This window comes from Lupinus angustifolius, chromosome LG04 (genome assembly GCF_001865875.1).
Source record: "Lupinus angustifolius cultivar Tanjil chromosome LG04, LupAngTanjil_v1.0, whole genome shotgun sequence".
NCBI lineage: Eukaryota > Viridiplantae > Streptophyta > Magnoliopsida > Fabales > Fabaceae > Lupinus > Lupinus angustifolius.
Genome location: NC_032012.1, coordinates 10,908,610 through 10,924,217, shown reverse-complemented (window position 1 = coordinate 10,924,217; position 15,608 = coordinate 10,908,610). Strand labels below are relative to the sequence as shown.

The 15,608-nt window shown below is 28.1% G+C and overlaps 1 protein-coding gene across 2 annotated transcripts; it reads right to left on the bottom strand.

Annotated features, from left to right (window-relative positions):
* Positions 4,402-8,966, bottom strand: LOC109345831 (probable protein phosphatase 2C 34). Of its 2 annotated transcripts, none has more exons than XM_019585056.1 (6): positions 8,734-8,966; positions 7,048-7,329; positions 6,354-6,662; positions 5,810-5,927; positions 5,374-5,597; positions 4,402-4,878 (listed from the first exon to the last, which is right to left on the bottom strand). In XM_019585056.1, exons 2-6 carry the CDS (start codon positions 7,288-7,290, stop codon positions 4,678-4,680), a joined length of 1,095 nt encoding a protein of 364 aa, XP_019440601.1. In that variant the 5' UTR covers positions 7,291-7,329; positions 8,734-8,966; the 3' UTR covers positions 4,402-4,677. The 2 variants fall into 2 exon arrangements, with proteins under 2 accessions (XP_019440601.1, XP_019440602.1); XM_019585057.1 differs by lacking the exon at positions 8,734-8,966 and adding an exon at positions 7,503-7,778.

The window sequence follows — 15,608 nt, the reverse complement described above, 5'->3', positions numbered from 1 at the left end:
AAAATAAATAAAAAATAACCAAATTGATGAGGTGAAAAAGTCAAATATTTTTAATTTATATGTAATTATGTTTGTCACTTGTTATCTTACGTTATAACCAAATCTTTGTTGTTTAATTAAATTTTAAATTTATTGTACATTTTTGTTGTAGTTAAAGTATAATTTATATATTATTTGATAATGTTTTCAACTTGCTTGTGTCATTTTATAGTATTAAAATTTTCTTTATTGGTTTTTTAATTAGGTACACTAATGTTTTTTAAATTTTGAGTATACAATTATTAAATATTGTTATACAGTATAATTAATTTTTAGAATTTTAATGTAAACCGAGTTAACCGGTCCAACCATTGACCCAGTGGTTGGACCAGTGACTCATTGACCCAGTACCCGGACCGAGTCATTAACCGGTCCGAGTTTAATAACACTGCATGTAAGCAATACTTGTATCAAACCAAAGACTATAGGTTTTTTTCTCTCTCTTAAGAAATAAGCATGTATATTTTAATCAAAATACAATGTTCTTTAATGATTTCTTAATGTATATGCAATAAACTTTAAACAACAAAAGATACAAAATGGAGATGATATTTCCTAAAAATTCTTCTATAAAATGCAAAAAATATTAGGCTCGTATAAAAATAGTTTAAATCTAAGACAATCAAGTGAGATCTACTAAAAGTAAATTGTGTAAAGTATAACATTCCTCAAATGGAAATTTAAAAGCATGGCCTTCCAATAAAAATATTTGATTTTATGATTTCTTAATTAAGGGTACTAGTTATTATCAAACCACAAAAAATAGCGATAATAACTAGTACAAATATATTTACCATATTAAGGTCTAATCTCATTCAAAATATTATGGTCCTTTCTTCTATTTACAAATATAACTAATAGAAATTAAACATCAACATTTCATTTTATGTGATACCTACAAATCTATTTTTACCTATTCATTAGACTGACTTAAAGTAGGAGTCTCCCTTTTTAATATAGTATATATTGAAATAATATGAAAGTATAAAATGAATATTGGGAATCTTTTTTATTGAATTATTAAGACATCAAAAGTCTTATTTATAGTGTAAATTAACTAGTTAATAAACTTATAAACACATATTAAAAAATAATTCAACATGTATTAAATATACAAAATATGTAAAATATATAAAATGTTGTAATTTTGTCCTCCAATAGCATTTTTGCTCCCTTTTTTATTCTTTATATAGTAAGTAGCATCATAAAAAAGCATCACTATATGGTGAAAGAATAAACTCTTGGAGGAAGCAACAAATTTGTACACATCAGTCTTAATTTATATTTTAATTTTTAGTCAATAAAAAATAAGTGATTCACGAAGTTATACAAATTTAAGGGTACATATCTGTTGTCCCACAAATTATGTCCTACGTATTATGATTAATTAGAAAAATAGTTAATTATTAATTTTTTATCTTAAATATATTTGTTCACACAATCTGTGAGACAACAAATATATTCCGACATTTAATATAGTAGATATAACTTTCCACTAAAGTTGTTGCTATTGTGTGATGCCACCTGCCCTACATGCCGCTCTCAAAACCTTCTGACGCGTTCACGCTCCATCCAAGTTCCAACACCAAGTCACGAGGGGAGCACATCTGTTATCGTATAGTTTGTGTCAATCATAAGTTTTAATTTAAATATTTTTTTAACCAATCATAAATTTATGGCACATGGAGTGGCACAAATTATGGACAACAAATATGTACCGAGAACAACAGTTCTTGTTCCATAAAAATATCATCTTTATATATTATAAAAAAGAATGTTATAACATAATATAACACTCACTGTTATGCGTACGAAATACTTGAGTGTGTTATTTAATGTTGTGAAAATTGGACTAGCACGTTAAATTGGAAGTGAATTGTTCCCACGTGATATAGTAATAATATTCATCCTATGCAATTATATAGGTCATACTGAACAATTTTTATTTGAATTCCAAAGTCAAAATAATTATTTTTAATTTAAAATATTTTTTAATGAAAATTATTTACTTTTTTACCAAACTATTATGAGAGAATTAAATTAATAAGGAGTGAGAATCCACTTATTTCAAGAATAACTTTTTTAAACTTACTCTTCAACTAAGTAGATGAAGATCCCCTCCCATTAATAATTATTAATTTTGTTTATACTTCTAAAATATTATATACTATCAGTTTGTATGTTTTGTTTTAATGAATATTGTAAATAAAAGTAATTATTATCTTCTTAATTAATTTTAATATTAATATTAATATAATGAGAAGAGATATATTTACATCCACTTAATTTCACCTATTCATTTTCTTAAATCTAACGAATTAAATGAGTGAGTACAATAAATAATTAGAGGAAAAAATTACTTTTAAGTTTTACTCATTTAATATGTTGGATTTAAAAAATAAATGACTAAATTGAGTGTAACGAATATAAGTGAAATTGACTATAAACAAATTCTTGACTATAAACAAATTCTTCTTCTTCGATATTAATAACACTGTTGTCATCACATTCCCCCTTTCCTTTTTTATTTTAGGTTTCCAATTAAACGCGAGATCTCATTACTCGAGTGTGTTTTCTAGTTTTCGTGCCACCCACTTGCATTCTGTGCAACCACTAACAAGTACAAGTACTTACTAGTTACCACATAATTCCTTTTTAGTATTTCTTTTTTATTTATATAAATTTGGTTTTAATCATATCCGTACTAATGTTGCTACTTTTATACTAACAATATCTTCATTATACAGTGATCTGGTACCTGAAATTACATGTTAGACACCATACATTTTTATATCTATTATTACTAGTAAGGTTAAATCCGTCAATGGATTCTATTCCGAATAAATTAGATAACTTTTTATATTTTTTTACTACCCTTTTTAATTTATACTTTTTAGGCTTATTTTTTTGTATTTATAGTTTGGTCAATTGTTAGAAAATTATAACTTCTATAATTATTATATGGGCATATATAATTTAATACAATACAATTATGTTGACTATTTATTTAAGTGATTATAATATAATTAATTTAATTTTGATAATTTTAGATAACTTTTCAAAACCAATAGTTACACGATGTTAATGAGTGGATACTTAGATTATGTTATCAAAATTCTTTAAGGCATATCAAAATGGATCAAGATGATGAAAATTCTTAAGGCGTGACAGTGTAAAGTTTTTTATACCGTCAATATATCATCCACCATTGATTTGTATTATTTTTGTTTGACAGTCACTTAATAAATCAACGGTGAATGGTTTACTGACAGTGTAAAAAATACTTACACTGTCGGTATAAACATATTAAATCTTATTAATATCATGCTTTATTTAGACAACATATTTCGGACTTTTTTGTTTACTTTTACAAACATAAATGACAATCTCACATTCATTTGATATATGATGAAAATTTTAAATGACTCAAAAGTACTTTTGATCTATAGAAGTTAGAAGTTAGATTGTTGAACTTTGGTATTTTAAGATACCACCCAAAATAAGACATCTTAGCATGATTTTGATGGATTTGAAGATAGTTATTATCTCTAAACTTTGGATAAAAAATTTCCCTTTACTTTCACTAGAATCATGTAAGAAATATCTCATTTATTTGTGGTTGATAAGAATTTGTATTTCAGTTTGAGTTTGAAGCCTAAGTTGTATATGGATTTAAACATGTTTTGTTATTTTTTTGTTAAAAAACATAAGCAGCTTTTATTTACCTTAAAATTTCTGCCCAATCTTAATCACATTTGGTCCTTTAAAAATAAAAATCATGTTTGGTAACTTCACAGAAATTAATTCCAATTATTTTAAAGCAAAATTAGGCAGTAAATTGTACTTTCTTTTCTTATTCTTCATAAGCTCTTATTTGAAGCTGTAAATTATTTTCCTCTCACTATATCCTGAAAAAAGTAAGTACCAAAAAAATATTAAAATTTGTACCAATCTTTTTTTGTATGTTTTTGTAATTCATTATGTAAATGCAATTTTTTTCCACAAAATATGTGAACAAATTGTCTTAAAATCCTTTTTCAAGAAAATATATAAATATAAATAAGTCCAGCTTATAATTAGATAGTTATAGTCCATTTTATTATCATAATCTTATCCTAGTAGATACAAGTTATTGAGTTAGTTTCTTCACAATTTGTGTCCAATTTAAATTGTGTGATCTCTTTAAAGATATAGTTTCCATTGATGTGAATTTATGAATTACCAAATTACTATAATTGAGTTCCTCTATTTATTAGGGCAATGAAAAAAGTAGCAAGTAGCAACTATATAATAATCAAACATATTAGTTCAACAAAATGATAAAAATACTAATAAAAAAAACATGGTATAAACACCTTTTAATCAATCAATTTAGCTTAATTTGGAACAAGGTGAAAGTTACATGGACCCAACATTAGGATTTAACTTTATCTTCATAACATTGAACAAGTATTTCATGTACCAAATCATGTCTAAAATTATATCTCGAACCAATAAAAATATATCATGCCAATTAAAAAAATTAAACATTTACTATTTCTTTTTTCTGTTTTTGCTTCAATATTATTAGCTCGAGACATAGTTTAAGACATGGTTTGAAACAATATATACTTATTCCATAACATTTTACATGACAATCTATTTTAGGGTAAGTTGCTGTTGTGAAGGGAAAGAGTGAAAGAAGAGACAAATAGCTGAAATGTCATCCATGGCAATGCCCCTTCTCTTGCTTTTCCATGCATGCATTGCACACTCCACTAGATTTTTAGCTGATTTTGCTTTGTCTGGTGTTGAAGATACAATATCTATTGCTTCTTGATTTGAGAGTACATCCCAAACCTGCATCACAAAACCAATCATGTGCCTTTATTGGATTTTTTTTGTTTATTAATGATTGATTTACAAGTATATATGTATTACTTTCTTGGAACAAGATTCTATATCAAAAAAAAAAGAATCATGTTTTCGTGTTCTTATCTAATTAAACTTTACAATATAATATAAAAATATTAGTTTATGTTTTTTTAATTAAATGTTACTTTTTAATTGTATAGAGACACAAAATGAGATAGGAATGAGAACATGTAATCTCGATATGGGTATGATCACTATGCATATACACCTATGAATGAGGATCACATGTCCCCCATTCATGTCTCGTTTTGTGTATCAAGCCAATTAGAAAACATCATTCAATTAAAAAGAAAAATCATAAAAACATAAATTAATATTTTAATATTATTTTGTGAAGTTTGATCGGCCGTATAATTCTGGGACACATGATCCTTGTTTGCATTAAATTTCCCTTAAACTTTGAAGGAAAAGACTTCTTACCCCATCAGTAGCAAGCACAAGAAATTGGTCTCTGGTGCTTATATTTCTGTATGTTACCTCAGGCACTGAAATAAGACCATACTCTTTGATGCAATAATCTCCAAAAGCTCTAGACATGGCTAGCCCTGGTGATTCTTCATCTGGCAACCACACCCTATGCACCCCTGGCTCATCATCTAAGCAGAACACTCTCCCTTCACACTGAATTATTCTGTCTTCCTCTTCTGCAATTCAATGTTATCAAAATAATAAGATCCCGACCCGAATATAATATTCAAGGTTTTAAATATGGGTTCGTGACGATTTTAACAGTCTCTGCAACCATATCATGACTGCAATTATGGTCGCATTGGCCACCACAACGGACGAGAATTGTGTTAAACACGGCGTCGCCGCAATAGTAATGTTGGAGAATATAGATGAACAAAAAACTAACGAGGTAAATTGGGCTTGAAATCAATTGTTAGCTGAATTGGTACAACATTTCCATCATCTGATATTGTAGCTAACACAGCACGTGAATCACCAACATTTGCTATCACTATGAGTTCACCCTGTCCATTACAAAACATAGATAAAGTTTTCAATACATTAATTGGTTTGTTATGAATAGTATACCATGTAAATTAGATACATAAAAACCACCAGAATTTTCACATTGAGTTGATATAAAGTATGACTTAACATTGAATAATTGAGTTAACCATACTTTATATTACATTATCTAACACATGAATATCACTTTATAAGTATCATAGTGTTTGGTAGTCATGCAAGATGGAACAAAATATATAGACTTTGTTCTATGTGTACTATATTCTATGAACAAAAAAAGAACACGATGAAAGACTAAATTGTAGAACATTTTGATTCGACTGAAACGTGCGAAACCGGAGAGGACGGAACATTCCGTCCATGCATCAAACGCTACCAAGGTGTGACCAATTATCAGAAGTGGATTATCTTTCTTTTCCTTTTACCTGTCTAACAATTGAGAGGGCAGTAGTTCCGCTATAAAACGAGTTTATTTTGCGATAATGCTCGAGTTCTTGATCAATGTCAGCACAAGTTTTCAAGTAAGAATGCTTCCATATATTAAACCGGGGTTGCTTCTTCTCATCATATATATCAGAATCTGGATCAAGTGAAGTTTGAGCAATTGTTTCTTGCCAATTACATAGCAAAGATGATGGCATTGACTCTCTTACTCTTTTAGCCACAAAGTGACCCCATGCTCCATGCCCATCAAATATTCCACAAAAGATCATGTCTTTTTGGCATCCAAATTCCTATAACCAACATGAACAAACCCACTTTCATAAACACATGAATAAAAGGTAAATGCAAATGTTATTAGCCAATAATGCTATGTGCCAAGATCCATGCCTTACAAATATTTCTGACCGAGACAACAAGCCAAGCCAATCAGGCCACTCTGCACCAATTCCCATATACCTCGGTCAGGCTGGGCCTTGCTGTCTTGATCAGAATTGATGATGCTTGGCCTAGTCTTGCATCGGTCAGGAACTAGTGCAGAGCGGCCTGGTTGGCTTGACTTGTTGTCTCGGTCAGAAATATTTGTAAGGCTCGGCACATAGCATTATTGGCTAATAAATGTTATTACAGAAATCAGAATATAAGGAAAGAGTTAAGTTTTTCAATATTTCTATGTACCTCCCAAACTATGCAGCAATCTTGGTTCACTCCTTTTTTGCCTCTCTTGGAGAAAACTGAGACAAAGTTGTTTGAACCATCTACATTAATAGTTCCTGAGCTACACAATATCAAGTCATTTTTCTTAGCATCTTTTACCATTGCTTCAGCAGCTTCTCTTCTATCATGCTTACTCGACCTTCTTCCCTTTTTCATCGAAAACGACTGCGCCAAACCATTGAACATAGAGGAGAAATGCCCCATCAACTCTACAATATGATTCCCTTTTATGTATTGTAAAACCTGAACATTGAAAATATATAAGGTTACATATGCACACACACACACACACACATATATATATATATTGAAACTGAAAGATTGAGGAGCAGGTAAGAAACTATTCAATGTTTCAAACAGCACACAGGATTGAACAGTTTTAGTTTTTTTATATTTGTGTGTCCTTTGCTACATACTTTGTTGTGAAATAAAAAAAGGAAGGGTTATGCAAGTTGAGGATGTGGTTACTGAACAAAAGACAATTTCAGACAAAGAATCTCAGAATTTAATATTTATGATCAGAGAAAGTTTAAACCTTGAACTGAAACAGGTTACTAAGATGTGAGAATATTCATTCCTACACTGAATTCCACTAATGTGTTTAACTATGCAGATGAATGAAAATTGAAAATATAAATACACAATGACACATCAAAGTACATATATGAATATAAAAAAGGCTATAGTGCTATACTGTTATGTAATGAGGCATATGTTTTTTTTAGTACTACCAGTAGTATCTCCTAACCTTATAGATAAGGAACTAATATGTTTCAGGATGTGTGATTGCCCCTCTCAACAAATGTTGTTATCATGAATCAAACTCTTGACTTTTTGGTCTTTTTAGGATTTAACAGGACTTTACACTACTAGACCAACGTTTTGTTGGTAATGAGGCCTATGTTTTTTTGGTACTACCAATGATATCTCCTCATCCTATGGGTAAGGAACTAATATCTTTCGAGATGCATGACTGCCCCTCTCAACAAGTAGTCGTTATCAACCCTTGACCTTTTGGTCTTTCTAGAAATCTAGACATCTAGCGAAAGTTTTACGCACTAGACCAACCCTTTGCTGCTAAAGATGCCTATGTTCTAAAAGAAAACAAACAACGCAAGCATTATTAATAACATAAGTCCTTTTATTTGCATCCATTGGCTGAAAAACACAAAAGGGTGGCCCATATTTTTCTTGAAGGCAAAAACCATTACCAAAAATGGAAAGAAAATTGTTTATTGGTAGCAGAATTGAGACATAAACATAAAAGTTGATTTCTTTCTACCCATAATTTTCCTTGGATTGAATCTCATGTAGTTAAAACAAACATAATGCTATGTAGAACAGTTGCAGAAAAAAAAAACATGATTCTGCATATGGGACCAGAGAAGAACAAAATTACTAAGAGAAACAATATCTCAAGTCACAACCTATATATACAAGAACATGTTCACATATACCATTTCATCAAACTTTTTTTATTGAATGAAATACTACAGAAACATGATGAAAAAAAGTAGAAACATGTTGAAGACTTTGTTACTTAAACAAATTTATCCATCAAAGCCAAACTTTGAAACTTTCATAGAACATATATATTGTTTGAATCAGAATATAAACAGAACAATATAAAATAAATGGATGCAAGACCTTGGAATTTTTGTTGGTGAATAAGAAACTAGTTAGCTTGAATAAATTGAGAAGGCCAGAACATGATGAAATTCAGACAAGGTAAATTGAGAGTTTGAGAAAGCAAAGGTACATAGGATTTAGAATTCATGATGATGTTTTTTTGTTTTGTTTGGTTCTACTTTCTTCTTTCACTTCTCTTTTTATCTATGGAGAAGAATCCAAAGACATTTGTTTTTTTTTTGTTATAAGCAAACAAGACTCAATCACTGCATGTAAATTTGTATTCAACTCTATTATTTCTATGGCCTTTCAACATTGTATTTCTCATTATTTTTTCACTTTATTCTATCATATTGTGATTGATTTTTTTCTATTATCAACATTATCATTCACTCTTTTTGTTAGGAACTATTACATGTTTATTCCTTCTAATAAGTATCATTAACAGAAGTCGAACTTTTCATGTTATGGTATCCTAAGAATCTAAAGAACTATTAAACTAACACTTTTTTAGAATATTGTAATAAAACAAGATAAGATGAAACAGTTAAGGGAAGACTCATTCTAATAATATTTTTTACAAATATAAATTCATGGGTCAAGTTTGAGATTTTATGCTTAAATTACTCAAGGCTAACCAACGTGCTTTCATCTTTCTTTATGTAAATATGTTCCAAAAATGGAAATTACATAAAAGAAAACATTTTCCTTTTACATTTTTAAGGGAGAGTCATAATGTTTGAAGGATGGTAATCTTAAAATTTTTATTTTACATTATACATAATCTTTTTATCTCTTATTTATGTTTTATATTTATTTTGCATATATGCATTAAAATAAGTATAATATTTCAATTTTGATATTCGTGAAGCATAGAAATAAATATATGGTTTTGCTAATCACTTCTCGTGCAATGTTTAAGCAGCAAAGAAGATAAAAATGAAAATTTAGAAGTATTTTCTTTTTGCTTGATCAAGTATACAACTTTCAATGACAATTTTCATTTTTCTTTTTAATCACTTAAAAATGTTATTCTAAGTTTCTAACAACCTATGATATATCTATACATTCTTTAATTTTCAGATGAGTTTTGGAAAATACATGATAAGATAAAAATAAAAGTAACTTAATTCCTTAGAAGAGAAGTTACAAAATTTGAAATCTACATATAACAATTGCATTATGGTTAACAAAACTTATGTTACATTAATAAATAAAAAATCTTCCATAACGATCTCTCACCTTTCTCAAGTGGTAGTGTCAAGTTTCTTGGCTCAAAAAAGAATACGTGGAAAAGACCAGACTGCGACCGGAAAAGTCGCAAGTGAGACCACGTCTTGAACCAACATCTTAAGACATTAGTTCGCAAGACTTTTCCTTCTTATAAATTCTTTCACTTTTCCTTGCATATCTAACGTTAGACTTCACACTTGAATAAACCCAACACATCATTTAGTTTGTATACTTTCATTTAAGTCCTATAAATTAAGTAATTTTTAATTTTATTAACTATAAATTAACGAAATTTGATTTTCCTCCCCAGCATTTTCCACTCATAACTGACGATGTAGACCAATTGCAAAATCAAAATTTCTATGGACAAAAATATATCAAACCCATAAATTAATTTTTTTTCTTCACATAGAATTTTAAGTTTTGGGATATCATAATATTGCTTTTATATATGAGTGTGCAAAAGGAATCTTGTGTTGAACAGAACCAAACCCTAATGTACACATGCTTGTTTTCCTTACTATATGTATTCAGGATATTATTGAGTTGGCATATGCAGTTTTGGCTAGATGGCTAGGATCATCTCCCGTACTTGACAGTCCAATATTTAATCCAAATTATAGCATATGATATAAAAAATTTAAGGTTCATATTTTTTATTTTATTTTTCAAATTAAATAAATTAAAAGATTTTTCTCTTCTAGACTAGAAGATCCAATATTATGATCTGAGTTAGTAGTTGACATTTGTTTTTTCCCACATATAGGAAAATGGGTCTTATCATTTCCATTTGGGGAACCCAAAGAGTGGAATTTTCTTAATTCTTTATGAATAAATAGTTGGAGAACTTAGGGATTGGAATTAAATCTCAGCCCACCATGTTAGGTGAAGCTAAAAAAATACCATTTGAAATAATGCTCATTCATTAGGAGGAGAATCTTTCTTATCAAAATGAATGAGTACAAACTTGATCAACTTAATAATGTTTATATTATTCATTTATGCTTATACAATCCGTTTTTTTATACACAATCTTTTTTAATTTGATATCAAAGTTTTAATCCAAACATTCATGTTTAATGTCTTGTAACTCCACAACTAAACTAACCATTGGGAGACATTATTGTGTCATAATCAAATTCTTAATTAAAAGGGAGATGGAGGACCTTTTATTAAACTTATCAACTTAATTGCAATTAACTAATTAAATAAATAGTTTTTTAACCTCATTCATTAGAGTTAGGATAGACTCAAAAGAAGACAATTTTTATTGGAGAATGATTCATTAAGAAATCAAAGGAGTTTTGTACTTGTTTTCTTGATAAAAAAAAATCATATATTCTCTTTTGTTCTTATCATTTAAGGAAATCCTTAATTAAGTAAACAGTAGATGGCTATCATATATTTAAATACTAAATGAATCTATTAAACAATGCTTGTTTTGGTAGCCAATAGAAATTAAAACAACTATTAATTTACTGCTATACAAAATGAAATCTAAACTATATTTTCTAGAATTTTAGGCAAACTATACTACTATAAAGAAACCAAAGCATTCACAAGTATAAAAAGAGCATGTCAGTGATGATTTAATATTTTACGAGAGTTTTTAAAAATAACTTAAATAAGTATGGTGCTTAAGTTGAATTGACAAATATTTGTTGAATGAAATTTTTATAATAAATATTTAAACGTAATCAATAATAATAAAATTCTTAATAACCTAGTCTAATACCGCTTACCCAATCAATATCTTATACGCACACGTAATGTAATGGCTATGCCGTTCAAAACCCTATTTTACAATCATCTCATTAATTTACATAAATTCAAACTATAAAAAATATAAAAAAAAAATAGTACGTACGTAATCAAAGAATGATTTAAAAATTAATTTGTGTTGATGTTGTGACTAGGACCTCAAATCATAGGAAACCAATTCTTCAGCAGAAAATGAAATAAATGATTTCAAATTACTTCTAAACTATTCATTTATTGAGTTTGCGTCACGTGATCCTTGAACAAACTCAATTAAAAACTCTTATGTAATTCATAAACTACATTATCTATATTTTGGTCAAAAAAAGAAAAGGAGGAAGAGTAATAGAGTGCTTAGAATCTACCTTCATTCAAATCCAATCTGATTATTTTACTCACAACTCTCAAAGTTAAATTTAATCCTTCTTATAAATTTTCCATTTAGGGATAACAATTGGATAATTGGATATTCATTTTAAAAAGAGGTCAGTAACATTTTATACAAGCAAGGTACACATTTCAATCTTAATTTTTTGAGTTGATGGTCATGCTAAAATTTTATATCTACATGATCACTAATCCATGCTTGTGAATGTTAGATTCTTTCATTTAGTATATATATAAAAGTAGTGGACTTTTTTATGAACTATATGTAATTAGTAAGTTAGTGACATGAACATTAAAAAAGGGGATAAGAGCAAATTTTCTGAAGATAATGTCACCATATACATTAGTAGTTGGAATCCTAAGCTACTAGAGCACATTTGTTGTCTCATAATCAGTGTTATTCTATATGCTATAAGTTATGAATGATCAGAAAAATTCTTAAAAAATTAAATTTTAACTTAAATATATTTTTCAATCAATCACAAGATCATGACACATGAAGTGGTATAAGTGTGGGACAACAGATGTGCACCCATATTTGATAAACAAACTAGGCCAATGTTTTAGCTTTAATCCAGATTTAGGATCCATTTGTTAGTCCTTTAATGGTATAAGACCCAATTAAATCCTGAGATAGACTTAAAGATTAATAGTTCAATTTCTATGAGCGACATTCGTTATGATGGTAGGCTGGTAGCTATACACTCTGAAAAGATTATTCCTCACTCATAGAGTCAGAAAATATCATTGAGTATAGTGGCAGATCTTAATCTAAACTTTAGAGGGGACAACAATATTTAATTACTATTTATAAGTAAAATCAATTTAGTAATGAAAAATATATATAATTGGATTATATGCAAAATTTCTAGCTATTTTATTTTCATATAAATATGTTGTTTACAATAAATTCATCTTTTATCTTACTATGTAATTTTGTTTGGTTGCTTTCAATATTGAGAAAGATTTTTATGCAATAGCTGATTTACAATAGTTAAGATAAGATGAATAATTTGATAAAACTAATAAGATATAGTTTAGAAAATTTCAAACTCAAATGACTAATGACTCCAAGAAAAAATGTTGAAATAGACATCTTAAAGTAATCTTTTGTTGCTCATTGAAATTCTCAGGATACAATTTTTGGACAAAAAATACATATATTATCAATATTAAATATGACATATAATCACCATTAGTGTATAATTATGAATACATACATATTCTCTTTATCAAGTGTAAAATTAGTATAAACTCAAAAGAAGTCATATTATTATAAGTTATGTCATTACTTATATGTGTGAGAGAATTTGATAATCACATGTAATTTTTAGAATAACTATACAAATTGCACTATGTTTAATTATCTAGTTATAAATTAAAGAAGTATTCTTTATAAATATGCCATTTGGGTGTAAGTAAAGGGAATATATTTCCTAAAAAATGTGTCTATCACTTTTTATAATTTAAAAGTTTAATAATTTCGTAATTTTTTAGTCCATCAAATTAACATAAAATAATACACTTTATATTGACAACAAATGTATTTGATAAGATAAAAAGTAAAATCTTCAATACGAAGAGTTTGTCAAACAAAAATGCAATTTGCACATCTAATTCTTCAACTCCTTTAATATTTGATAAGAAATAAATGAGGTAGGAGCTCTGCATCCAAGTCTACAGTTCAAACTTTACATGTGCGTTGATTCCCAATCTAGTAAGTTCCATTCACGGTCATAATATTATCGAGTTAGGATCCTCTCCCGTATTAGTCCGGAAGGAAAGTATCTAGAAAACAAAAGGAAAGGTGGTATGATATAATACTTTTAGTTTTTAGTGGTAATGTAATAACAATTTTAATTTTAAATATAAAAGTAAAATCAATAGTTTGTCTCTCTAGTATTAGAGATGATTCTTTTTCAATATTATGAGGTTGTGCTAGCCACCAAATTGGTATTGAAATTAACAGTGTCGCAAACAAGTATAAAGTAAGAGGATTATCGTATTCAGATAGACTTGCTATATCTAGTCTATCAACAATCAAATTACTATCGAAAGTTATTTTCAAAAGGGTTTTGGTGATGTTGTTTGTAAGAAGTAAAAATACTGATGGAATTTTGATTTGGGATTAATCTCCTATTCATTTCTCATAACTTCGGAACTAACTAAACAAGTAATCCAAGAATGACTTTTACACAATAATTGACCTCAATAACACTAAACGTTAATGTCTTAGTCATTTTAGCAACTTATACAATAAAGTTCCATGTCTAGTAACTTTACACATAAGATTAAGAATTATGACCCACATAATATACCACATTGAGTAGTAGTCTATGCAATCGTATTACCCACCAATATTTTAGTCTATACTAATATCTTATTAAAATAGTTCTATGTCTAGTAACTAGATTAACAAGATTAAGCTATATGAACCGTTAAGCATATACCTCTATGTCTAGTAGTCTATACCAACAAGTTTGAGAGTTATTCGATATTTATGTAAATCTATGTATAGCAATCATATGAACGCAAGCACATTTGTGACAATTAAGCATAAAACTACGTCTAACATTATACAAAACGATGAATTATAAGCTTTAGGCTATTAACCAAAATTTCTTCATTAATTCATTTCCAAAATCATACTTAGCAATTCGTCATTAACAAAATAAGCATTGAGCACTACAAAGTAAATAATAGAAATCAATACTTCAAATCATGTATAAATCAATTATGGAAGTTATATCAAATGAATATTACAATCAATCTCATCAATGGAGCAATTTAGCTAAGCATTTTCATACAAAACTAAGATAAAAAAGGATATAGAGAATTACAATTCATGGAGAATTGGTATCTCCTCTATGAACTTACATCAACTCCATCACCTTTACATCACATTTAATTTCCAACTCGTGGTGTTTAAAAGCGACTTTAACTTTCAGAAACCTACTGTTTAAAAAATGAAAATAACTTTAATAATTTGCTTACCAATTTTACTTTTAATTTTTTTTAAATTTCATTAGTTATGCCAAACTAAAAAACCATAATATTTTTAGATAAAAAATGTATACACTGACACTGTATGAGTTGTACAGATCAAATTAAAGAAATTAATAAAGAAAAAAGTGAGAAAAATATATAAGAAATTAATAAGGGTTGTTTTGACATAATATTACATCATTCTTATCTTTAGTTATATTTGATAATAAAGAAATAGTCAAATTTTGTTTATATACAAAAATTGAGGGGTAATGATTTACCATAATGTATGAAGATATTGACGAGAATACAAGTGGAGTATTTATGTAAAGATTATTAGCATTTTAGCACTTCATTAATATACAAAAAGTCAAAGTGCGTGCCTAATAAGATCAAAACGAAATAAGTATGGAGTAATTTGTGGGACATGAAAACCATCAACTAATTTCATCATTACAAGATAGATAATTGGAATATTAGATAAAGTAGTGTACCAAAAAAAGATAATTACATATAGCACTATATATATA